The 26,361-nt window shown below is 36.0% G+C and overlaps 1 protein-coding gene across 1 annotated transcript in view; it reads left to right on the top strand.

Annotated features, from left to right (window-relative positions):
* lpar1 (lysophosphatidic acid receptor 1) overlaps positions 1-20,158 on the top strand; it is a 31,406-nt gene extending 11,248 nt beyond the window's left edge. The window contains exons 2-3 of the mRNA XM_044096414.1: positions 5,445-6,200; positions 18,315-20,158. Of these exons, the coding sequence (XP_043952349.1) occupies positions 5,462-6,200; positions 18,315-18,631 (1,056 nt within the window). The 5' untranslated portion in view covers positions 5,445-5,461 and the 3' untranslated portion in view covers positions 18,632-20,158. The remainder of the gene's footprint in view (positions 1-5,444; positions 6,201-18,314) is intronic.
* The last annotated feature ends 6,203 nt before the right edge of the window (positions 20,159-26,361 follow it).

Here is a 26,361-nt window from a genome sequence, read left to right as displayed (position 1 = left end):
CTGTGAGCAGCTTGTCTACACTAAGCATTTAGATCAGGGCTGCTCAATACGTCGATTGACCGGGGGGTGGGGAGAGAGAGAGGGGTTTTGAGTTGGTCACCTGTTTGGGTTATTTTACCTTTGTTTACTTTTGCTGTGGCATTACAGCCGCTGTAGTTTCTGTTCAATAAACGACAAACTTAGACTAATTACGCTACCTCGTTCGCTGGTGAGTATACGTCATTCACAACAAACATCAAATAGGACAAATATATTTCACTAAATTTTAACAAACAAATGGCTTCTACCGCGATAATTATGTGAAATTAAATTAATTATATTCCAACTTTAGAAGCTGCTATGTGCATTAATTTAGAATAGAGATGTTTTACTTGTTACAAAATATAGTAAATTGCAAATGTAAACACATCTACAGAACAGTTTGGAGCTCTACAAATGAGCTATAGAGGCGGTGTAAATAAAAAAATATTAAGAAACATAAATACTTACTTTTTTAATTTGCAAGTTGCACTTGTGTAAAAATGTTACCCTTGGCATAGCTTTGAAATGAATCCTCACCATCTTATCTGTAAGAGCACTGTGACCCAAAGCTTCTAAAAGGTCCAATATTAAAAATTTTTAGATTAAAAGATTATTAAAATGTCAAAACTATTTCAGGAGTGTCTGAAACACCAGCTGGCACGTTGTTGCCCCTCCATCACCTGCTGCTGTATCCAAACATAGTCTAAGCAGAAACATCAGAAGTGCTTGATTAGCTTATTTGATGTTTCCTTATAGATTTTCAGCATAATTTTGACATCAGTAGACATTATACCAGGGCGCTAGAGATAACCAAACAATATCATACTTTTTACCTGTTGAACGAGTTTGATAGTCATCTCAATCTCATAATCTGTTGATGACGATGACAAATACATCTTATCTTATCAATATGGTTCCTAAGACGGTATCTGTTTCAACACAAACTGAAACAACAAGCCAAGTGAAAGTAATAAAACATTAATAATAACTAATGATAAACATGGGGGGTTTCATTGTCAAAATCTAGTCATTATGACAAACATTTAATATGCATGACTTTTAGATTAATGCCATCTTCTCAAGTAACAATTTATTGGTGTTTAAAGCCCAATAAAATCCAGCATTTTTACAGAATTCATAGAAATGAAAATATATTTCAGTAAAACCAGAAAATAATGCTAACGTTTTTTTTTTTTTTTTTTTTTTTTTTGTTTTTTTTACTATGCCACCAATTCTACATCATGTAAAAATTCTTAAATAATAAAGGCCACACAATGTCTTTTTGGTCTTGTGTATTGTTGACAGTTTTGTCTTCTGTGTCTTACCAATAAATCTTTGCTTTTACTTTACAATGAAAGGTTGACAGACCATTGCCATAACTGACATGCTCAACATGATATTCTGTTTCAGCCAGAGAGATGATTGTTACATTTATTTTTTGAGTGAGACAAAAGTAGATCATGTTGCATATTTTGTTTTATGTTTTAATGCAGTGCCGTGTGTATTCTGCAAATCAGAAACATCCGCAAGAACAACAAGATGGGTTTTTTGTTGTTATCTATCAGTGGATAATGACTACAAACAGTTAATGTGAACTACCAGGTACACAAGATTTTAGTTTCCTTTTATATGCAACCTTTAGGAAAGCACAAGCATAAAAATTCACACTGTGAAGCTATGATGACATGTGTGTGTGAGTGTGAATTGTCCTTAATGTTCAGATGCAGCCTTGCTGTCAGTGCTTGAGTAATGATCTCACTCTTTTGGATTCTAAAGTGGTCCTTTCATAGCCCGTTAGACACACACACTTCCACACACAAAACACACTTGCCCCCTTTCTTCCACCTAGCCAGAGATTAGCAAACCTCACCAACAAGTATGAAGTGTGTACACATAATAAAATCTAATAACACTGATTCTCTCACTTCTACAAAATGTCTTCTTTCAAAAAAAAAACCCATCAGGTTACACCTAAATATGTCTCTGAAATTGTCATTTTTAAAACATGTACATGCACACACCCAGGTTGGAGAAAGTTGTGGAAACCAAAATCCCCTTTCTTGCTTGGCCCGTGCCTTGCACAATCACTCTCTCTTTTACAAGACACACTCCCCAGCTGTTGGACACAAACACAATGACATGATCTGCTTTTGCAGGCTCCAAGAGGCTGATGAAAGTTTCGGGAATGTGCACCATAAGGCCACTGACACTTCATCCAGTTTGTACTGCTGACTTTTGACCTATATCAAGCGTCCAACACCTCCCTGACTCCTCCCAGATGTTTAGTGGCCTTACACCACACAAGACAAGCAGAAAAGATTTGCTTTTATCTGCTCTGGTAGTTGTCACTAAGGCTCCTTTGTTCTGGATTTATAGCGGGTTCTGGTTGCTGATATTATTCAGATGCTGCTTGTGCCGTCTTCTAATTGCTGATGCTGCTTCAGCAAGATATAACGGTTATGTGAAAACCTCAAAATTACTTACAGATTAAGAAATGCCTGGTATAAAAAATATTTAATAAAGATTACTACAGTCTCTATAAAGAGACAAAATTAAAGGACACATAGGAAAAAGATTATGAATCTATATATTGAGAGTCATACTTTGAGAAATTAAAAGGTTGGAGATTTTTGATATTTAATTTTATTTGCAGCAGCTTCAGCTATATTTGTATTTTTGTTCATCTCTGTTTATGTACACAATTTAGAAATCCATATTAAGAGAAAGTGAATCTTGAGACTATGGAGCTTATTCCCTATATGTATCTCTGAAATGTGGAAAAAACTCTACTGTACTAGCCTGAGAAAAGACAAAAGCTGATTGAATTTTCAGTGCTGCCAGGCTTCCTGCAAACAGCTCAAGAGAACAAATTCTTTTCAGCAAGGGTAACAATTAATTTAAAATATGTAAATTCATTCATCACTAGGGGAAATGACAACCCACATCTGGGTCTTTTAACCACAGTATAGTGCAACATGAACACAACTTCCTAAACAGCTGAAGACAAGCTATTTAAAGATGCACTCAAGAGGCCCGTTGTTTCTCTAGAGAAGTTGTAAAAATCTGGGAGAGTCTGTCAACATTAGAAGTATTCGCTCCACAAATTTGACATTTTGAAAGAATGGTGCATCACTGTTGAAAAAAATAATGTAATATAAGAACAATATAATATAGAATAAATAATATTTGTTTGTTTGTTATTTTGCATTAAGATATGGTAAAATAAAATCCAATCATTTATAAAACCAATTCCCATACTCTGAAGGTTCCTCTCTTGCCTTGTGACCTATGGAGATAGTAGTTATAGATGACTGATGGGTGGAATTCCAACATGTTTGCATATATCTGAATGTACCATATAAATCATATAGTATTACACCGACGTCCTAATCAAATGCATCTGCAGATGTTTCACACAAGCCAGGAAATATGAGAAATGAACTGCATCTGCAAAGCCCTGATTTGACTTACTTGGACTTCCTTCATACTGCCATTGGGGCATTTCAGTGCCTAAACACTTGTTACAGGTCAGCAGAGTAAGCATTTTTTCCACAGTGTCAATATGCTGAGGACGTTTATAGCTCATGCAGCGCTGATTTCAACTTAGAGGCTTCAGACTGTATTAGATTTTGTTTATGCAGCACTGGCCCCTGAGGAAGAGGTTGTGACCTCTATTGTGGGTTAAAGTCACTTTTCTGACCTGTGTGACAATTCCCCTCCAAAACATTTCCTAGAAATGACATTTGCACCTAAGGTTAAGGATAATTATCGGCACACTTCAGCCTGTGTTCTCTGTTGATTTTGTAATGCTAACATGTTTTCAGCAAGCAATGCAGCCTTTATAGATTTTCATATCCATAAAGGAAACTTATGTTTAAACACAAACACTGGCATTTGACAAAAAACCTTTAAATCTAATCTTCTAATCTTGCCTTTCTATTCCCCTTCATTTTTTGCAATGCTGTCATCACTGCACACTCTTTGCCTGTCTGATTTACACATAAACAAACCAACCCTCTTCCAGCCCTGAGATCCTGGTTCCGGTCTGGGGTGTGTGAGAGAGCAGCCTACGTCTGTGTAGGACTGGAGCTTATTACACCGGCACACACACACACGTTTCTGCGTGCTTTGTTTGTTTGCGTGAGTGAACTGACACAAAGCAGTAGGCTCCTGGTTCTGCTTAGTTTTCCTTAGGGTCCTGAGAAGCATCTTACAAGGAATAGATGCTCACAATCTTAGACTTGATGAGAAAAACATTTATAGCTCAATTTTACACCAAAGTTTATTGACACAACTCATACACGTGCAACTCAAACTACACACGTAGCCACAAGTTTATGGCTTGTCACACATACTGGGGATGCATCCATGCACAAAAACACACCAGTCTTTTGCAGCGTTGCTGTAAACTTTGACTTGCAGACAGAAGCCGTTTGGTCTTAGACAATCATTTCAGACGCCTTGCTCTTATAAAGCTACTGCTTCTGACTTAATGGTGGCTGTTTTCCATATGTGAAGCAGTCAGGGTACCACGCACACAATGGCTCACATTAACAGCAAGCAAATAAATAAAGTGTAATGCCAGAAGGATTTTTTAATATTTTTTTTTCATGCCTAAGGTCTGGCTTACCAATATGTACAGAAAATTGTACCTAATGAAGAAGGATTCTCTTTCCCTGAAAAGAAACAAAATCATAGTTTAAGAAAAGTTAGTCAGTGAAAAACTGACATTTTGACAGCTATTACTGGATTTAAAATATTTAGTCTGAATACACTTTTTAACCATATGACAAACATGGACTGAAAATAATGGGATAAAGGGAGATTCACAAGATTATTCTAGTAAACTTGTATCAGACTAGTACAGACTCAGAAATTGAGATGCTCAATTACTTTGTCACTAATAGTATACTGGTTTCTAGTATTATATACTTAGCCCTGCTCAAACTAATTATTATTATCAACGTCTGTGACTAACTACTCTGTATTTACACTGAATAAAAAAATAAACATGCCTGGAACATTTTAGCAGTGAGGCTTCCTTGAGGAATCCTAACCAGAGGCCCAAGCCAATATTGAATCAAAAGATTTTCATTAGGACAGGGTACTAATCCCAATGAAATGGTCCTAAATGTCCTTTTTTTTTCTTTTTTTTTAAAAACAAGTCAGGTTCTATGGAGGTAATACCAGCAGTTGAAGTACTTGCATTGGATGTATCATCCAAAATCAAAATTTGACTTGTTTGATGAAGACAATATGTATTTATTGCCAAGGAAAACACAAAAAAGATATTCTGCTTTATACTAAAGTGAATGATAACTTCCCCTTTTTGTGAATCCCAAATGTTGAAATATAAAAGCATTACTTATTTATTTAAATGTCAATGAACCTCAATTGTTTTTTTGGTTTCTTTATCCTTTCAGCAACAATCACCACCACCATGGATGAAGAGCAGTGCTACTACAATGAGACCATTGCCTTTTTCTACAACCGCAGTGAAAAGCACCTGGCTACCACCTGGAACACCGTGAGCAGGCTGGTGATGGGGCTCGGCGTCACTGTGTGCATCTTCATCATGCTCGCCAACCTTCTGGTAATGGTTGCCATCTACATCAACAGGAGATTCCACTTCCCAATCTACTACCTGATGGCCAACCTAGCAGCTGCTGACTTTTTTGCTGGACTGGCCTACTTGTACTTAATGTTCAACACAGGACCAAACACAAGGTGGCTGAGTGTTTCAACATGGTTGTTGCGTCAAGGCTTGATCGATACCAGTCTTACAGCTTCGGTGGCCAACCTGCTGGCCATCGCCATAGAGCGTCACATCACTGTCTTCCGCATGCAGCTACATACGCGTATGAGCAACCGACGTGTAGTGGTGGTGATCGTTATAATCTGGACTATGTCCATAGTGATGGGGGCAATCCCCAGTTTGGGCTGGAACTGTATCTGCGCCCTGCAAAGTTGCTCTAGTATGGCACCGCTTTACAGCAACTCCTACTTGATCTTCTGGGCGGTGTTTAACCTGGTGACGTTTGTCGTGATGGTGACTCTTTACGCCCACATTTTTGTCTATGTGCGGCAGAGGACCATGAGGATGTCGCGGCACAGCTCTGGGCCACGGCGCAACCGAGACACAATGATGTCTCTGCTCAAAACTGTGGTCATCGTGTTGGGTAAGAATTATCTCTTAACATTTCCTTTCCTGTTCCTCTTCATCTACCCATAGTGCCTTCCAAGACTATTTATGCTTCCCAAGTTGTTTTATCTTATCACGTTACACCACAATGAGCACGAACTAAGTTTCCATCCAATGTTTTTTTACTTTCTTGCTGGACTGTCATAAGAATATTGAAGGAACTTTTAAAATGTCTCAAAAATAAGAAAAAAAAAACATTTATAGTAGTCATGTTTTCATCTACTGCTTTGGAACAAAGGAGAGCTCTATTCAATAACTTTGAAAGCATTTGTCTTATTGTTTTGATGAAAAGGTACACATATAAGGTTTGAACACATTGTCACATTTCTTAAATTTGTGTTTAGACAGAAAATAATTTGAAATCAAGCAACATGTTCACAATTATGGAAAATGTTGTGTTAATCTCTTCCATAAAAACTTAGTAAAATATACTTAAGTGTGTGTTTGCAATTAAAATCTCAAAAGGTCGAAATGTCATGAAAACCTTTTCAAGCCAATACAATGATCTGTCTTTGTATTTTAATTGCATATATTATTTCTATTGTTTTTTTTTGGGGGGGGGGGGTTTCAAAGAAAGGATCATTTTAAGACCTCCATCCTTTAATGGAACATTATTCTGAGGTGAGGATACCATGTTCCTGCTCAAAATACGTTTATGAAGCTGATTACATAGAATGTCAGACAGCATTTTCAGCCAACATCCCTCTGGATTCACAACAATAATGAGACAGCCCATACTCAGTTTTCTGTCGATTCCCTGTGATGCTGAAAGATCTATATTTATCTGTTGATGTTCATTTAGCAGTGAATGTCTGCATCTCTGCTTGTTAGATATTTTGTTTATCGTTCTAGCAGTGAGTGCAACTACTGTCATCAGTTTCACCAAAACAATGAAAGTGTTGAATGGTTCATCTGCAAAGCTTCGGCATTCAGACCAAACACAGTGTCTGCCTAGTACGAATGCAGGCGTCACATACAGTGATCTCATTCTGTGCTGTCTTCTCTCAAATATGTCACAGTGTTGGGATTCAGCCTGAGCAGTTAACAATGAATGTGTTCTCAATGTGTTGGGGTTTTTATAAGAACACTTTTCGTTGCTATTTATCAGTGTAAGTCCAGTTACAGTCTCAAGTAAAGTATTTTAGACACACGTGAAATGGGACAGATTCATAGTCGAGACCTCTTTTATCCAAAATGTTAAATGTTTTAGTACAAAACTGATCAAATAATTAGTTTCACCTGTGACATGTGAAGCCATGTACCAAGTTGGCAATCCCAACGTACTTAGAAAAAGGCGCGAATAGAAAACGTCATAATTTACATAATACTGTCCTATCTTGGTATTTTGGTCCATAGTATTTGCAACAGTTACAAAAACACATTGAAACATGTACAGTTTCTCATCATAACACACAAAGAAACCAAAGACAAAAAATGAAAAACCTTTCTTTCCCCATTTTAACAGCATACCTCCCAAACATAAAAGAACAGCAAAATAAAACCAACTGTTCAGGGCTGTATTGTACAGAACTACCCCAGGCCATAAAGATGTCACACGCTTTCTTCAGCATGTGCAGCAGAGTTCCTCCAGCTTATCCAAAGCAGACACAACCCCCCCTTCAGAAGGCCAAAACCATTACTTCACCATAACCACTGTTCAAATGTGCGAATCCCTGATCTCCTACTGAGAGATCTCAAGACACACACTCCGGTGTGGAAAATTTCTGCACTACTGTAGCACTGAAAGCTCATTGTTCCTTCCTTTCAAATGCAGTTCTAGATTGTAGTATATTCATTTTATATGTCAAGTTTTGTGGCAAGAAATCGCCAGCACTTGTTAAATTGCCTACATGCTAATCATGACCTTGTTGCTTAGTATGTTTAAATAGTCTAATTCAGTGGCACCACAGATCAATTACATTGCATGGTTTTAAGTAAACAGTGATTCTTAGGAATCCTGACTTCAGTCACTAAAAATAATTCAGAAAGGAGGAACTTTAGTTAGTTTAGTTTACTTCTGTTTGTTTGTTCCCATTTCCTTTTGAAATCCACAATTTTCTTTTTCCTTTTTGAGCTCAGGTCTACTGAGATGGCCTAGATATGTATTAATTATATTTTTGCAATTGGAGAAAAAAAGAATGGAAATCATTAATCAAACATGACGTGCAAAACATGCTGTGAAATAGAAATATGGTCTTAAAGCTCAATATACTTAAACTGATCAATTCCAGTCCAACTAAGAAGCCTGTTATTGTGCCTTAGATTTAGACAAACTAAATATTCATAAAGTTACATCATCACCATATCAATTGTGAAGTCATCACTTTGGATAAAAATAACTTCTCTAGCCATTGGATGTGATTATTCATTACAATATGTTTTGTGTAATAACCTTCCAGTCTTACGAATTATGCTATAAAGTACTAAAAGGACATTTTACCTAATATTGTTGTGTCCAAGTTGATTTTGTGCCTCCCAGCGCATGAGTTAGATGGCATCCACTTCTAATAAACATGGGCTGTTTTTTATTTAAGTTCAGAAGTAAGCAGAGCCTGACATTTACCACAGCAGTGTTTCCATGTTCAAGGCCCCAGGACTCTTTAGTGTATAAGATTGTTTTTTGTCTTATTTTATTAATTTATCTTTTAGATTCACTCAGACCTCATAGTCGACCAACTCAGTGGCTGCAAAGTAAGTTGGTGCAAGATTTGTGGGAAAAAGGGCTTTGTAATGCCTGAAAACAGGATATGTTGGTCCCAGACAAAACATACCAAAGGATTCCACACGATTTGTCTCCGGTGTTCTATGTTATCTCATCCTGATGCATTTGTTGTCTTTACAGCCAGTTTTAATACAAAACAGTGGAGAGCAGAATGTTCTCTCAGTAGAAGCAGAAAACATATATTCTCAGCTGCTTGAGAGATGCTTGGTTTTATTTTTGCTTGTTTAACCCAAGAGGAAAGGGGTTTCACTTTCTGCCTGATGGTGTGTTCTCTTTATGTTTGTGGGGTCCAGATGTGGCAAAATATTAAATATGAAACATGTGAGTGCTTTTTTTGTGCACTGCACTTTGAAAATGTAAGCGGATGGTGAAAGAAAATATACCATAGTCTGTGTTAAGGGACTAACAGTTACCGCTTTCTCTTTTGTCGCATCTTCTTTTGAAATTCTTTCAGTGAAACTTTACAAAAACTCACTAGAAACATTACAGATTGGGGTAAATGAGAATCTAAACTCATCTCCGCGTCACTCCAGCTGCTTCTGCCTTCAGCGTTCCAAATGCCTTTGTGAATCAGTTACCCTTGAAGCAATGCTAAAAATTTCCTGATAAATTATTGCACACATGTTCCAGATTCAGAGCAAACAGCTGTTGATTCCTGAAAATAGAACTTTTGGTTCATGATATATATATATATATATATATATTTTTTTTTTTTTTGTCTTATTAGACGCTAAATTTTAACATAACTGATTTGTGATAATTTGGTAGAATCTGATTATGCTTTTACATTTTGGCAAGGACCTTTTCTTTTCTATGCAGATTAATTATTTCCCGCTGCTACTTGAAACTGTTGTACCAAAAAAGATGTTTTACTTGATCAAATTTTCTTCAGTAATGTGAATTAAAAACCCCTCCTGGGTTGAGATTGAACACTTATTAAAGAACAAAACAAAGCCTAGATAATAAAATAAAATAAAATAAAATTTTAACCAGTTTGTTTTATTTTGCAAACTTGTGGCAATCACAATTTATGTTTGATTAATAAAATTAAATATACCCTTAAGACTTGAACTATATCCTATCTCAAACTCATTTGAAAATTTGCTGCATTTTATGACTTTTAGATTTCATTATCTAAATGATTACACAGATAATTTATAGCAAATTTACTAAGAAAAGTGCTCATATTCTAATGTTTTTCAAAATCAAGATGCATAATGGTTTAATTTCAAGCCTTCTATTTTGAAGTGTTGATTTTCTGAAAGCCTTTATGTTTCAGTTGGCCAGTACAGGGATTGAACCCATAAAGCATAATTTTTTACAGTAGTGTGTAGTATAATGCTGTATTTGGAGAAGATCAAACATCACAAGTAACAAGACTTTATACATAAAACTGCTTATACAAAAGGAACGGACCAGTGTTACTTTATTTTTTGATTTAAAGCAAGATTCTACAAAGTCACACTTATTGTATGTCACTGCAAGTCAAATATTACTGGCAAATTAAAGCTTCCCAGAGTGGGTGTGATCGGTTGTTATTCAGCCAGGAATCCTCTCCAGGTTCTGAGTGAGTTCATTTAAAAATACCACAGGGGATGCTGAATATTATGTCTTCTGCTCTATCTATCACTCGCCTCTGCCAACTTTGACTATGAGTAGTGAGTCACATATGTATTAACATTGCTCCTGGACTCTTTGACAGGCATTAGAGGATTTATTAAAGCAAAAAAATATCACATGATTTCAAATCTCCTGTGATGTAACAACCTTATGTTACTGGTTTTGATAATTGCTTTTCAGAGAAGAAGTGCTCTAACTTCTCCTATAATCATTGCTGCCCTCCTGACTTTTGTCCTTCCTTCAGTTGTCTCTTGGGGAAACTGAAGAAAAAAATAGTATTTTGGTTACACAAATGCGCACATCTGCATAAACAGTGGTAGAAAAAAGCATGCAAATTCAAAGTCTCCCACAGTCACATAAACCTCTGAGCTTAATAGAGAACAGTCCAACAACAGATTGGCTTCATTCACATAAAACTGATTAGAAAAATAGAAAAACAAAACCACAATGTAGGTTGTTTATCTGTGTTGTTCACGTAACAGATGAATGCACATCTGGAAATAAAACATAAACACACGTTAAAATAAATACATGAAGAAAATGGGGGAAAAAAATTTTGGACTTTTGAAAATACTTTGTTGCTTTATAAAGGTCGAAATGGTAGAGTTATCGAGTCTTGCAGTTTTATTTGAAGAAAGATTATACAATCACTCTGTGAACAGAATTACATGGTAGTGGAAGATTTTACAGCTCATGTTGACTCATTAAGATGCAAGTCATTCATCTAGCAGAGAGGACACATCAACAATATCCATTCACTGTTTTCATCAAAGAGGAAAGATGAGAAGGAAATATAAATGGATCAGGAGGTTGAGCTTTATCTATAAAATCTATTTCTATCTTTATGAGATGATTCAAGTTGTTTAAAAGAGCTTTGTAAATAGAATAAAGAGAGTGGAGCAAACAGTGGTGTTAAAGATGGATTAGTAGGTTGAGTGGAGTGAAAAGGGGTCAGAGGTGGATGAGAGGGATGGTTGCAATAAAGAGGGTTCGTAAAGAAGGATTTGGCAGATGAAAGTGGGATGAAGAAGGATCGTAAAGAGGAATGATGAGAATGAGTAAAACAAAAGTAGAAGTGGAAAAGAGCGGTCTTAAAAAAGAGAACAAGAATGAGTACAAAGAAAAGGGGTCAAATGGAATATAGTCGGGTCACACAGGTCATATTCAGCTTTCCTTCTCTTTTTTTTTCTTAGCCATCGCAAAATCTATGCTAAACATAGTCCAGCCGTACTTTCTATTAATATCTAAGCAGAGTATATTTTTTCAACTTTATATCTTCATAGGATCACTGCATGCAAAATAACATTTAGATTACAGTTAGCTAATTTAAAGGTACTGCACATTAAGGCTGTCTATGTGAGTGACATATTTTGTACTTTTTGTTGTTTAATGTAGGAAATGTTTTAGGTGGACATGAAGATGTTCTCATGCAGTAATTTATAAACGGCAAGTAAGTTATATCATTGCTAAAATTGCAGATGTAACCATATATAGTGCTTTTATATGTACAATGAACAAACAATGATACTTTGGTTGTGACTTTTACGATTTAGTGTCAGTTTTTTTTAAAATCCAAGTCTCTGGTTGCAGCTTCAGTTTTGACTGAAAATCTTGCTTTGCGTGAAAACGCAAAACGGTCCAAAATGACAAATCTGTATCACAAGAAAATTAAAGTTCTGAAATGCCAAACACTTGGTAAATCTAACTACAGTTGAAGTAGATTAGTTGACAGCAATATTGTTATAGAAGCAAACTTTTGCTGGCATATTCATCCAGTGAGGCAACCCTTTTACAATAGGACAGTTCCACATCCCACTGCTACAATTTGGCAATCCATCATGAGAACATTTTTTTTGAATGACCTGAACAGATACCCTTTACATTCATCTCCAATGACCCAACAACTGACACACAGCCTACAGCGTCTGTGTGTCAGTTGTTGGTCATTGCAAGGGTCTTTTTTGTGAATGATTTGATTATCTTAAAGCTTATGGTGCAGTATACAGTCACAGTATCAGCCAATGTGGCATGCCAAGTCATACCATCCCCAAACACATGCAGCCAGATGGCATATCACTAACTTACATTTGTTTCAAAATCTCTCAGTTTGACTGAACAGAAACAAACCAAGAACTCTTTTAAGTCTGGATTCCAAAGGGAGAACTGAAAGAAATTGTTAGATGGTCCCAAATGTGTCTTCCAGATCCAGGCAATTATGTGATTTCTTTGCTATAGTTGCATATGTGGTTTCTGGCAAACTGAGACCTGAACCAATCAAGGCTGCTTGCAAGCCAAGCTCTACAATCCAGCATAAGCGTTCAAATGCGCCTGGTATGTTGATCATAATGTCACCTGTTTTCTGTGTGCTTCTGTGAATGTTTGGGTGTTGCCAAGAAGTCTTTTTTTGCACAGCGAGGCTTTTCTAATCTCTAACAATGGCTGCATCTGTCTGTTAGAGTCCTGTTTCAGCAGCATCAGTCGCTCATTTTGCCAAACTCCAAGTGCTGCCTGAACATTGATGTGGTTCTTATAGTTTTCATAGAAAATTCAGTGTGTTTTGCGTCAAATCTTGAACCACTGTAAGATATTTTAATAATTTGGGAATAAATATTTGGTTTACAATTAATCTCCCCAATTTGCTGTATTGACTGCAAACTGACTCAGGTTGTTGTTTTTTTTCTTAGATTCGTTTTGACAGCATATTTTACAGATATTTAGGTAAAATGTATACTTTTTATACTGTTGTTGAAATAGAAATAAACAGCTGGCCACTTTAAGAATAAGATTTTTAACTCTGTAAATAATTCATATGTTATGAGATCTATTTTAACTTTGATAACCGATGGTATTGGTTAAGTTAATCAAGTTAAAGTTATTTAAAGAGGCGGATAATTTCTGATTGGTATAAGCTCTGAACATCCTGAATTGATTAGGTTTTAAAGGCAGACAGCATGATCTTCTGAACTTTGTTGGGTTATTTACATTATGTTGTTCCATCTTATGTTCCTGATTAACAATCATACCTTTACCTAAATGCCCCAGTTTCCTGCCCTTGTACACCTGTTTTCCATCTGCTCATTTATTTCACCTGTGTTGCATCCAGTAATCAAGTCCTTAGTAAATAACCACTCTACAGTTTGTTCACTCGATGTCTGATCCTCCTGTTTTCCTCATTCTGTCCTACATGATTTGTTATTAAAATATTTAAATATTCTTTACCATCTATGCCATCACCACCTGGGTCTTTTGGGGCTCTCCACAATTCCATTGACTCAAAAAGTTACAGAAAAGTGTTTTGATATGTAGGCAAAAATTGAAGTAGTGGTTCAAATCACCTTTGCAAAATGGTCACAATTTGGGAGCCATATTTGTTGAACACAAAAGATAACATTACTCTGAATTTGTTTTTGTTTGCTTGTTTTGAACAAAAAGACAGAAGTCGGGTTCAAAAACCAGAAGCTTCACTTGCAGATGAGTCACTGCTGAGCAACAACTCTGCAGATAAATTATGGACTCAGAGGAAGAACAAAATATTACTATGAAGGAAGTCGGTGTACTTAGAGCCAAAACAGGATTCTGAGTTTGACACTTTGTTCATTGGTGAAAAAACTACAGAAACCCCCTCTCACAGCCCACCACAATCCACTTTATTATTAACTAAACACCCAGTGACTAAATATGAACTCTTATTTAAGCTTCATTTTGTTTGGAAACCCTGATACAGAAAAGAGTAGGAAAGAGAGAAAAAAAAAACACTTCTGCAGAGAAGCCACTGAGCTATATAGAGATGATGGTCACAACCACAGAGGATAGCTTGGTTTTAAAAAATGAGCTAAATTGAGAGTGAGATATAGACAAAAAAATGACAGAATGGGCCAAAAGGTTATGGACAAGGAAGTAACTTGAGTAGGCAGGGGATGACATGAATAACTGAAAATACAAAAGCAAGCAGTAGATAAGACAGGAAACCAAAGCAGCTGCGGAAAAGAGGCAGAAAACAGCAAACAAAAATATAAGTGGAAGGAGAACAAGAGAGCAGTAATGCAATAATGAGTTCTTGTGGGTTTAAGAGCACAGTAATCACTTTAGCTGAAACCTTAGCTAACATGATGACAATTGGAAAGCTTCATTAAGGGAAAATATTGCCAAGATAACAGTTTGAGTCAAAAGCTCTTCTTTGACTCAAGCTTGTATTTTATGTTTCACATTAACTTATTTGATTTTTGAGTTAGAAATTAAAATTATTTGTATATTGACAATATGGATTAGCTTTGGAAAACATGGAGGATTAGATTCTGCCAAGCTACGCAAATCCTAAGCACATCTTTTCATAATTCTATAAAAACACTTATCAGCACATATCTTTGTATATAACATAACAGGAGCAAAGGGAGTTTAGCTCACTGGACCTACCAGATCTGATTAACTGTCAACATTAATGTCCTTTGCCATGACCACGATGTTTTCCAGTTATTTGCAGGGTAATATGTGCCTGGTTCAGACCGTTAGCTGCAGGGCACTGACAATAGAAGTTGGGATGGATGTTTGTTACACAATGGATGCAACATCTGCACTGCCTTATAGTGATTATCATGGATTTTGCTTCAGACAAAGATTGTCAAATATTTCCCCGTAATGCCACGGAACACATGCAGCACTGCATTACTTGACAAATTCTGTTGTATTTTCTTCTTTCACAACCACAGCCCACTGCATAAATAACTTGTAAGTGAATTTCTGCAACTGTTGGCTGAGTTCAACACTTTATGCTTAGCCATTTTTAAAGCCTCTTGGTATTAAGGAAATTAAAATCTACTATAACATGAAGTTAAATATTGTAGCTCACATCATCCAAGTAGCTAGAAAATGATTTTCATGGATGGTGATTTTGTGGGCAGAAAGATTTTCCAGTAATAGTCAGTCTTGCGCTGTTGTTGGCAAACACTGCTAATCCACCTCATTTGCTTTTGCAGATCCTCACTGTTTCTGTATCTCTCTCTCTGGTCGTGTGGTTAGAAGGCCGGGCAGAGATGCTGTTTGTCGGGGATATGATCCTCACCCATGTTCAATGAAAATGATAGCTGGAACTTCATTCTTGTCTCTCCGGTACCGATCTACATCCAAGAATAATCATTTTCAACTTATCTTATTGCCACTGTTGCACATCATCACAATTTTATAAATCAAGTTTGAACTGATACAAAATTCAGTTGAACCCCCGAACATGCCTGTTACCATCCCAACCTAAAACTTTCTAAAAGTGCACAATCAGGACCAACATATAGTGACTTGCAAAACCAATCACGTCCCTTGAACCTTTTTCACATTTTGCCTCAACCACAAATTTCTATGCATTTTATTGTAATTTTACATTCTATTACAAACCAAGAGAGTAAGTAGCAGTATTAAGCAATGGGTTATTTTATCTTTAATTTGTTTTAAAGGCCAACAAGGTAAAATAAAAAAAAAATAAATAAATGTCATAGCAAAGAGTATGTGACTGTAAATCAAGAGATGAGCAATTTATTTGCTAAATAGCTACAGTGTCTGGTAGCAGCACTTATTAGGCCTAACAACGGATTGTCTATTGGATTTTAAGCCACACTTTGAGTTGTCTGATCTCTCTTGACCGTTTTTTTAAAAATCCTAATAAAACACTTTGAAAATACATGTAGTTATGTGGCATAACATGTAAAGGTTGAAGGTGTATAGACAGCTTTGCACTCAAACATTCTTGAAGCTTTGCCAAACAGATATCTTCCATATTCTTGGGGTATTTCAGGAAACAAAAGACTGATGTCTCGTAAAAGAAAAAATAAATGCATTCCTGAAATATGAGCGGTCACTGTGACTGAACTGAACCACATTTCAGTAACAGATAAGACATCCCAATGATCAAAAGCAGAAGAAACACAATGATTCAGCCATAAGAGAAAAACTGTTGCGATCAGGGCCAAAACAAATCTCCTTTTAACAGCAGCAATAACGGTTTAGTGATTAATTTTCCAATGAAACAAAGATTTATCTGATATCTGTACAACCTGCAGATGTTCTTCCATCTCTGTATGCGTCATATTTTTGCATCACTTCAGTTCAGAAAGTGCTGCTGTATTTTAATAGGTTTTGACTGCATGATGTTATATCACATTGGTCTCTATTATTTATGTAACATCATGCCCACTTCTGTTTAATATTTATTCATTTTGAGTTTTCTTCTGTCAATGTTGCTTTCAAAGTAGTTCAGGTCTTTTCTAAGAAGCTCTAAAGGTTCTTTCCAGACACTAACATCATGCAAAGTAGATTACCATACATTTCAACATTTTCCCCGCCAGCTTCACCATGTTTATTTACTTTTCTCCAGTGACTTTCCACTTACCCTGCCCCTTTTCCATCCTTGCAGCATTTTCAAGAGGCAAAAGAAGAAAAAAAGTGTTGTTTTTTTCTTTACACTTTAAGAGGAAAGATACTTTTTTTATTATATATTACAAGGCAAAAAAAACTCATTGTAAATATTTGATTAAAAGTTGTCTTTTATTTTATTCCAAAAGATAAACATGTTGCATTCATTTGCAGTGCAAGAGTACACTATGAGGATTCTTTTCTTTTCCTTATTCATTTCTTTATTTTTGACCATGTTGTGTTCAAACGTAAGATGTTTCATTGGTGATCCAAATAGTACTTGAGATATTTTGTATACTGGGTTGTGAAGCATTCAGGAAATGCAACTAGTTCTGCAGAATCTGGAGAGTCTGCTTGCATAGCTGGGAAGTGAGATCAAGCCTTTTCCTGCAGCTGCTGCCTGAACAGCGCAAACAGATAACAGGCCGGCCTGTCAACTCTCTTTCCCAATTCTTTCTCCACTTGCACAATTCCTAATTGAGTTTTTCTTTTATAGTCTCAAGAGACTAATGTCCTTGTGGAAATGACAGACATGACAGAAATAACGGATCTAAAACAATGGAATTGGAAAAAAAGATGCAACAGTAAAAGAATGTTTGAAAATTGTTTGAAAACAACATGCATTTGAATAATAGTAGAACAAGGTAGAAATCCAGATTTATTATGTCTTAAAGTGCTAGAAGTGTCTATTATTCAAAATGTTTCATCTCAGTGGGTTATGAAGACTCAAAAGTTTAAAAGGCTGGTAGCATTCAAGCAGTTTGTGGAAAATGACACTTTCTATATTATACTACCCTCAATCAGCTTCAGTGTACACAGGTTGCACATATGTAAACAATTTCACAGAATTATCCCAGAAGAAAACAACTGAGCTGTCCAAAAAAAAGGGTAAAACATGGGCTGTGTCCATTCTTTACTAGTTACAAGAAAAGCTTTCAGTGTTGTTTTGCACTTATGGAGCATTATAAATACCCACTAATGTACTGCAGCCATAATTCAAAACATTTCAAAGGAACTTTGAAACAAAAGCACTTTCCTTTCATTCTACGTTATTAGAAGTGGCTCACATGAAGTCAGAGAGTGTCGCAGATTTCTTGTATTGTCAATTAATAACAATGTGGTTATTAAGTGGTGGAGATCTATTAAAAATAGCCTTGTTTGCTAGCAACAGACTAAGAAAAAGAATTTCCTTAGTCAATACTGTGGCTTCTTGTTGACTGACACCTAAATCGTTTTTTGGAAGAATGTTCTCTATTACTACAAATGAATCTGATCTGTTACCTTAGAGCACACTCCGAATGATAGCTTTGACACTTGGACACTCGTCTAATACATACTTTGTGTCTTTAGGTGCCTTTATAATCTGTTGGACCCCAGGCTTGGTCCTCATACTTCTCGATGTCTTCTGCTCCAGCTGCACCGTCCTCAACTATGAGAAGTTCTTCCTGCTCCTTGCCGAGTTCAACTCGGCTATGAATCCTATCATCTACTCATACCGGGACAAGGAGATGAGCGCCACCTTCAAGCAAATCTTGTGCTGCCAGCGGCAGGAAAACGTCAATGGGGCGGTGGTGGACGGATCTGACCGCTCGGCATCTTCGGTCAACCATACGGTGCTGGGCGCAGGCGGCGTCCATCACCATCACAATGAGCACTCGGTGGTTTGAAATGATTGCAAAAAGGAAGTCTGAAAGTTGCAGCTGTTCTGCCTGAGACTAGGTAAATACTAAACGAGGGATGTGAATGTGACGGATCATAGACTGCTGTTTGAATTTACAAACAGATGAGACAAACTGATTATCAGCATGATGGAGAGATCAATGAAGAAACAGCAGAAAAAGAAGAAGAATGGAAGTAAAAAAGAATGATGGAAAGACCATATGAAGGAAGAGAGGAAGTCTATTGTTCGGGGACTCTGACAGGGTGTTCGTATTTTTATTTAGCTGTATGTTGGTTTTTTTGTGTTAAATGTGTTTTTTTTTTTTTTTACAAGCAAAGATCATATGAATTATTTAAGTAATCTGTGAAATGGTAATGCCAGTATAACCATTGTCTTTCTCCATTCAGGCTGATTAACTTTGGAACTACTACACTTCAAGAAACACCAACACAAAACTGTAGAGAGCCATTTCCATGTTGCCTTTCCCCATAACTGGCATAAACAAACTCCTCATGGATTCACCATCATTCTAGTATCTGAACAGAAGCTGCTTCATGATTATATCATGTGATGGAGCAGATGGACTGTACGGTGAATAATCAAAACGGTATCAACTTCACACATCATCAGTTTCAATCTTTTATCATTTTCAGACAGTCTTGAAAAAGTCTAGCATGTGTGAGATAAGATTAAAATTCACAATTAAACCAAAAGAAACCTAGATTTTTTTTTTCTTTAGTTTTGTTGCACAGTTTTGATTAGTCCAATATATTTGTTGCATTGATTAGCTCAAGACTCCAGAGAAAGATAGTCTTTTCATTTGCAGAACCAGCAGAGTGAATTTAGAGGCATTTGTATCCATTTGCTGCCATTTTGCTCTTTACTTAACCTATTTCATTTCTATGTTCATAAGCCGTTGAATAAAATTTTATTTCTTTGCAAGTAAGTAAAGACCAAATATTTTCATACAGAGTATAAACACAAGCATATTTTTCCCCACTGTCTGACAATAAACCAGACTTTAATTTCCCCTACCTATATCAGTTAGAATAATCAAAATTATTTCTTATTCCAGCATTTGGCAAATGGTAAAAATTGTATGGTTATTTCAGATTTATCACAGTTCTTGTTCAGATGGTGTCAAAATATATATATTTTTTTTTCCTTTTTACTATGCTGGCCTTACAACCACAGTGTATAAAGATTCAGTTGTGTATGTTTCTTCATGCTAGTAATGAAAACAATAAGGGATTCCACTGCATTGCAGTAAAATGCAGTGACAAGTTAATATCTTAGATGGCAACAAATTGGTAAATGTGCTCAGTTGGCTACATCATTAGACCTGTTCTGATGTATTTTTTACCTCTAGAGATAAACATGGCTATGCTCCTAGTGTTTTTTAATCTGATTTAACCCACTGGTCTGTATATTTTAAAGAAATATTGGTTACTCCAATACCTATAACTTGGTTATTGCAACTTATAGGTCAGTTTATACTTTTCCAAAGCTTTAACATTACATTTTTTATCATCCGTTTAGAAACAAACTGAAGATGATGCTGAGATGAAGCTCCGCTAAGACGTTTGTCTTAACATGACAGCAGGTTGAGTGAAATAAATAAGCCTAAACAAATTTGCACTCAGACAAAAATGACAAAATTCTCAGAAAATGGAAGGCTTATAAAGTCACCTCCTGGCAAAGCAGAAGCCTGACTAAGACTCTGCAGTCATACTTGGAGCTGTGTCACACTTACTTCAGACAGAGTGGTGCTGTGAGTGTGCCACTAGCAGAGCCAGTAAAACTCCAGTTACACATAGTTCTGATGAGCAATTTCCTCAAAGGTTTGCTATTTCAAGATGATTTGCAGTCAGTTAGTGTCGCAAACATTATGCCAGGCTTAAACAAAACCATTTCACCTTTCTGTGAAAATATACGTTCTACTTATGGTCTCAGCAACTGTTCCTCTGTTGAATGTTAAGTTACAAGAAAGGGAATTCCCTAAACTTTTGCTGCAACAGTGTTACTAATCACATAAGCAAGGTCACATGTATATAAAAGTATTTAGTTTGGTTAAGTAGCAGCAGATGAGATGACAAACTCTGCTAGACATCCTCTTACAGTATTCGTCAAACTAATTTGTTAAATTTGTGAAATACACTAATTATTGTCGAAGTTCTGACTTTACCTTGGTGTCGTGTGCTAGACTCTTGGATTGAAAGAATAAAATAGTCATTTGTTGTTGTCATTACTGAAAATAGACCATGAGAACATTTGTTTTTGAAAGACACGTAGACTGAATCAAAAGAGGGTCCAGTGAAAATAAATCTGTGAATAGGAGAGAGGTTTTTTTTTTATTTCTTCATTTTTTTTGCAGCTGTTCTGCATCAGGTACATTCTAAAGCATTGAAATGATTCCTAAATAGTCAGCTATGCCCCATTTTGTATCATAAAAACTTATGTATGAATAAAGTTTGTCTATTTCAAAAAGAATGGGTTTATTTTCCCCTCCTTCACCAATCTGTTACGACAGATGAATTATGGAGCCCAAAATGTTTTTGCTATTTTCAAGACTTCTTTTGTTTTTGCCATTTCTCAAGCCTAAATGATTCAGATTATTAATTTTAAACAAATATAACCCGAGTAAATACAAAAAAACTCTTCACATAATAATTTCATGTATTGTTAATTGCATCTAAGCCAATCTAACCCTAAATGTAATAACCAACATTGTGGAAGAATTTTGACCCTCCCTTCTCTACTGGATTGTTTTTTGTTGTTTTTTTCTTTTTTGTTCTTTTCCATCTCACTGAAGACTGAAAAAAGCATTTTAGAGCATAAGCATTTTAGGTAATGCTAAAAGATTATGTACATGAAAATTTAACATAGCTTGTCTAACTGATAGATTTGATGTTTTTAACTGTAATCTAAACCTCTAAAATATAAACTAAATAATCAATAGCAGTATGCAGTACCAACACAAAGCATTACACAGCTAATACTAATAGGTAAATTTGGTTTCATGGACATGCTTAAATTTCAGTTGAACATGTTCATGAAACCAACATGATTTTTAATTTCTGTTACTAAGCTAAACAGTAACATGATCAGTTGAAGTTTCCCAGATTTAGTCATGCGATGTTTAAAGACTTCAAATCCATGTGTCCAATTTATTTCAGCTTAGATTCTTTTCTTTCAGGTAAATTAAAGATGAAGCACTGTTGTGAATTGCACCTTACTCAAAGCTGTCAAGTTGTTGTTTTTTTCTCTTTCTGTTATGTCAAGATGACTGTTTTGGTGCTTTTTTTTTGTCTGATTATTTTTATACATTTAAAAGGGAGATTTTAAAAATCCCTTGTCTTTTTAAATAAAAATTAATTATCAAATTTGCCCCCTACCTGTTCATCTGGACATTGGTTTGCGCTCTTCACTTCAGTAACTGCTTACCTAAAGACCTTTTCTGTGCAGTCATCCTTCACATTCACAAAATTCATTCTGACTAATGAATTATTCAGCTTATTATAGCAAACAAAATAAACTGTCATTGCTTGTCTGTTTACTATTGTGTCACTCTTTGCATACCCTTGTAAGTATAATTGTACAGTTTTCTTAAATATATCTAAAATATGTTATTCCAAAGTTAATCGCAAAAAAGTGAAACATGTTTGTTGGATTTCATTGTCATATATTTGCCCAATGTACTGTAGGAATGTGTTTGTGGTTTGATGTCATCTATTTTCTGCTGTGAATTTTCTGATGGCCCTATAAAAATTATTTGTGAGTGCAGTGCATTCCAGTTTGTTTAGAAAAGTAACCCAACACTAGACTTGGTTGGTTGGAAGTCTCAAGCTTGCTTCACCTTCACACAAGTCCAACAGTGTTTCCATGTTACTACATCCTACAGTGGTTTCACAGAGCAGAGTGAGAAGTGAAACCCCTGGAGTTGAACGAGAACAGCAGGCTGTGTTAAGTTATCTTTACAGAGTCTGCTAGTAGTCCAGCGCTTTATTGGAGCAAGGAATGTTACTCTTAAGGGCAATGTATTTGTCTCAATACTCATTTTCTTCCGCAAATCTCTTTTTTTTTTCATGACCTGTCCATTTCTGGTTCTGTCATGTTGCGCCTCATTTGTAGTTTTGTGGTGAATCAGTATTTATTGTGGCCTTTTACTGCTGTCGTTTGGCACAGCTAGCTTGTGTAGCAAGTTTTACCAAGCGCAATTCCCAGATGCAGATCTCATTTTTTTATTTTTTACAAAAAAACACTACTTTAAATCCTTAAAAATGCCAAACCTTTCTGTACCAGTAGTTTTAGTGTGTAAATGTGACACACAAATGGAATCTCAATATCAATGCGTCAGACGTCAATGCTAATGAATATACACCCAAAGCAATTGTGTTGATATTTCAAAAACAATAAAACAAAACATTAGAAATATTCCAATTCATGTGTGCGTGGGGTTTGTGGTTTCATAAATGTGTTGAACAGAATAAAATGGGGAAAAAAAACATTGATTTTGCCAGGGTTGTCCCTCTGTTATCTCCTTCTGTTTCTGTTTCCATGACACCTAGTAAGCTCGGACATGGAACACTGAGGGTTGCTGACACACAGATGCAATAATGCATGAACCTTGAGCTAGTTCACACATTTTCGACAGCCTTGGTCTTCACCAGGTGTCTCTGCGCCAGTCTGCTTTGCATTTAAACACCTTGCAGCTTCAGGAGGAATATGCTGAAAAAAAAAGCTTCTGAAACAATTATTGGCTGGCATTTTAGACACGATTCACAATATGTAGCTTGAAAATGAATAATATGCTACTCTTGTGCAGAATGTGGTTATCAAAGTGACAGCATAACATTCTGGCTAGCATGCATGTACTGTATGTTAAAGGGGCAGTATTGTGTTTTTCAGCAACATATTGGCATTTTCCTGCACAGTCAATTAACTATTAACTTCAGCTGTTATACAAATTATACAAATATAGGAATAATAAAACATAAGACACTTGATTGTAAATTAATGCCTTGAATTGGGTCTCTGTCTCTTTAAGAAACACTTGCTTTTCTGGTGTTTCACCAGAAAAGCAAGTCATCACAACACCACTCCTCTATTAACCATTTAAAGATATTTTTTGCCAGTGTTTCACTCAGAAGTAGCTTGCATATTGAAATGAGCAGATTTGCAGTTCCATCAAGTGTTTGCTAATTGCTGGTGGCTAGTCTGAAGGAGCTGAGTGGGAGAGTCGCAGGAGCGGGGAGCTCTGTAAAACTTGTAACAATGGAATCCACATCTCCAAAGAGGAGCTTCATCCTCGAAGTCGGTGCTAGATAAAAAATGGGATTCACCTGCAATAGTGGTGAAAAATATCCTTTTTTATTTTTTATTTTTTTGTTTTTTAAAAAGGCAAAGATCAGTCAAAGTTTTGTTGCCTACAACAAGCAAAATCTTGTTGATTGTTTAGCATGACTGTCTCCAGTGTCCCATGAAGGGAGAAGAGAGACCTGGTTCTTACTCGTTATTCTAGGTGTAACTTGAGATGAATAAATGTTTATTTATGGCCAATTTGAGACTTGAAACCAAATCTGCATGGTACTGACAAGAACTAGACTGCTTGAGTGATTAACCCCCATGTTTAGACAGAAATGGTCAAGAACAGTTCTGTGTCCAGTGGCACAAAATGAAATACATCAGAGACCTTACCGCAGTCAATTTGTTTTTTTTTTTTGTTTTTTTTTGTGGAAAGAGTGATATGTGTTTGCGTGGGTGTCCACTATCTACTGTTTATTGTTCCACAGTTTTGGAGTGTTTGCCTCCAGCTGACTGATATATGCCTCCTTACTTCCTGTTGCTCCTGAATGGACCAATGAAAGCCAACATGGCCAAGCAGGAAATACCGCCGGTCGCTGACTGAAGGGGATGTCACATCACTGTCAGGTCAACATGGAGACTTTCCATGATTCTTATTATGGTTTGCTGAAAAGCAAAATTGCTCCCCCTGCTCAAAAATTCACAAGCTGAAAGGACAGAATTTCATATTTTCTTGCAACCTGCGGCACTCAGAAAGTCAGCGAGTTTATGACAACTGTACTTCAAAGATTCACTCGCCCAAAGGAGAATATTATTACGGCGAAACAGGAAGGGATTCTTAACTCTAATAATGTTGAGATGCCAAACTCCAAGAGCTGCTTTACTCAGCTGTGAAAAAGGTTAGAGCTTCATTTAAATAAACCTTTTGCTTGGAGGAGGAATGACAGTCTGACTCAGTGTGGATGAAGACCATTTAACCATCATATGTAGCTGTCCTGGTGATGCATTTTGACAAAAACATTTTGAAGAAAGAGAAGTAATGAGGACACAAAATTATCTGAAGTTAGACCAAAGAGCAAGGCAAGGCAAAGCAATGAAAGGAAAGGCAAGGCAAGAAAAAACCTGAAATAAGGTCCAGATGTTGAGGAGGTGAAAAGTGAGGCGACATAGGAGGAAGTGGGAGAGAGAGAGAATGAGCTGCAGTTTATGTCGAAAAGAAGAGGGATGACCGCTCCAAGGCCAAACTCCTTGCTGCCTTGTCCAAACAGTTTACACTGGGCATCCCCAATCTACATACACTCTTACACGCACCCCCACACGCAAACACACAGAGTGCACTGAATCCATGAAGCTTTCACAGGCACACCCATGCAGTGACAAAACATGTTGGCAAAGATGCAAAAAAAAACAGAACATTATGCAAGACATCTCATTTATTTGTGCATAGTTATGCAAACAAAAATTAAATTTACAAAGACATTGAATTGCACAGTCTTTTATTACTAAAGGCCGCCCTTACAATCCCTCTTGTGGAGAAAAATATCACTGCACGATGCAGATGTTAAAATGCTGGCCTTATGTGATTTCTGAAGGAATGCTTGTGGATTAATAAATAAGGACATCTGAAATAATTTCTTAGTGACTAAAAGGGCTTTTTCCACAATGTTGTATTTTTGATATGTACCTGCATGCATTCAGTTAAACTCAAATTTCTTCATACTTCTACACACTTCTTTTTAGATCTTAATTTTTTTTTCTTTGATCTTTTTTCACACATTATTATAAAATGCCATGTATGAATTTTGTAATACATTTCTCATCAATGTATTACTTGAATGTTCTTTATTGGGACCACATCAATCAATTTTTTTTTTTTTTTTTTTGGTATTTTAACTGGAATTTTGATGATTTATCTCTGGTGATGAGCTGCAACTTCTCACATCACCCAAATCATTAGAGTTGATGACTTGGGCTGGACCTGCCCAAGATGGACATGACAACTTGTCAGTAAAATTATAGGATTATTTTATTCCTAAATCAATTTCCCTAGGGTATGAGTAACAAGCGAAGGCTAAATAAATATCAGTATATCATGTACTACATGATACATGGAATATTTGTTTATTTATAGGTAATACAGACATACACACATGTAATGTATATTATTTCATAGAAATCAAAAAATACATACATAACAAACTTAAAGCAGTTTATGAATTGTAACAAATAAAAATAGCACACCACAAATAAAAAGGAATTAAGTGTGTCGGGCAATTGGAACTGAGAATTTAGAATAATTTGTTTTAAATTATGTAAATCTCTAATTTATTCAATTATTCCACAATGTATGTAAGAAAATTTAAAAAAATGTCACATGCAAAGTCTTGTCAGTTTGATATGAACTAAAGATTTTCTTTTAAAAAAAAAACAAAA

This window comes from Gambusia affinis, linkage group LG17 (genome assembly GCF_019740435.1).
Source record: "Gambusia affinis linkage group LG17, SWU_Gaff_1.0, whole genome shotgun sequence".
NCBI classification, from domain to species: domain Eukaryota; kingdom Metazoa; phylum Chordata; class Actinopteri; order Cyprinodontiformes; family Poeciliidae; genus Gambusia; species Gambusia affinis.
Note: the sequence above shows the minus strand (reverse complement) of the source record. Positions and strands in the feature narration are given on the sequence as shown.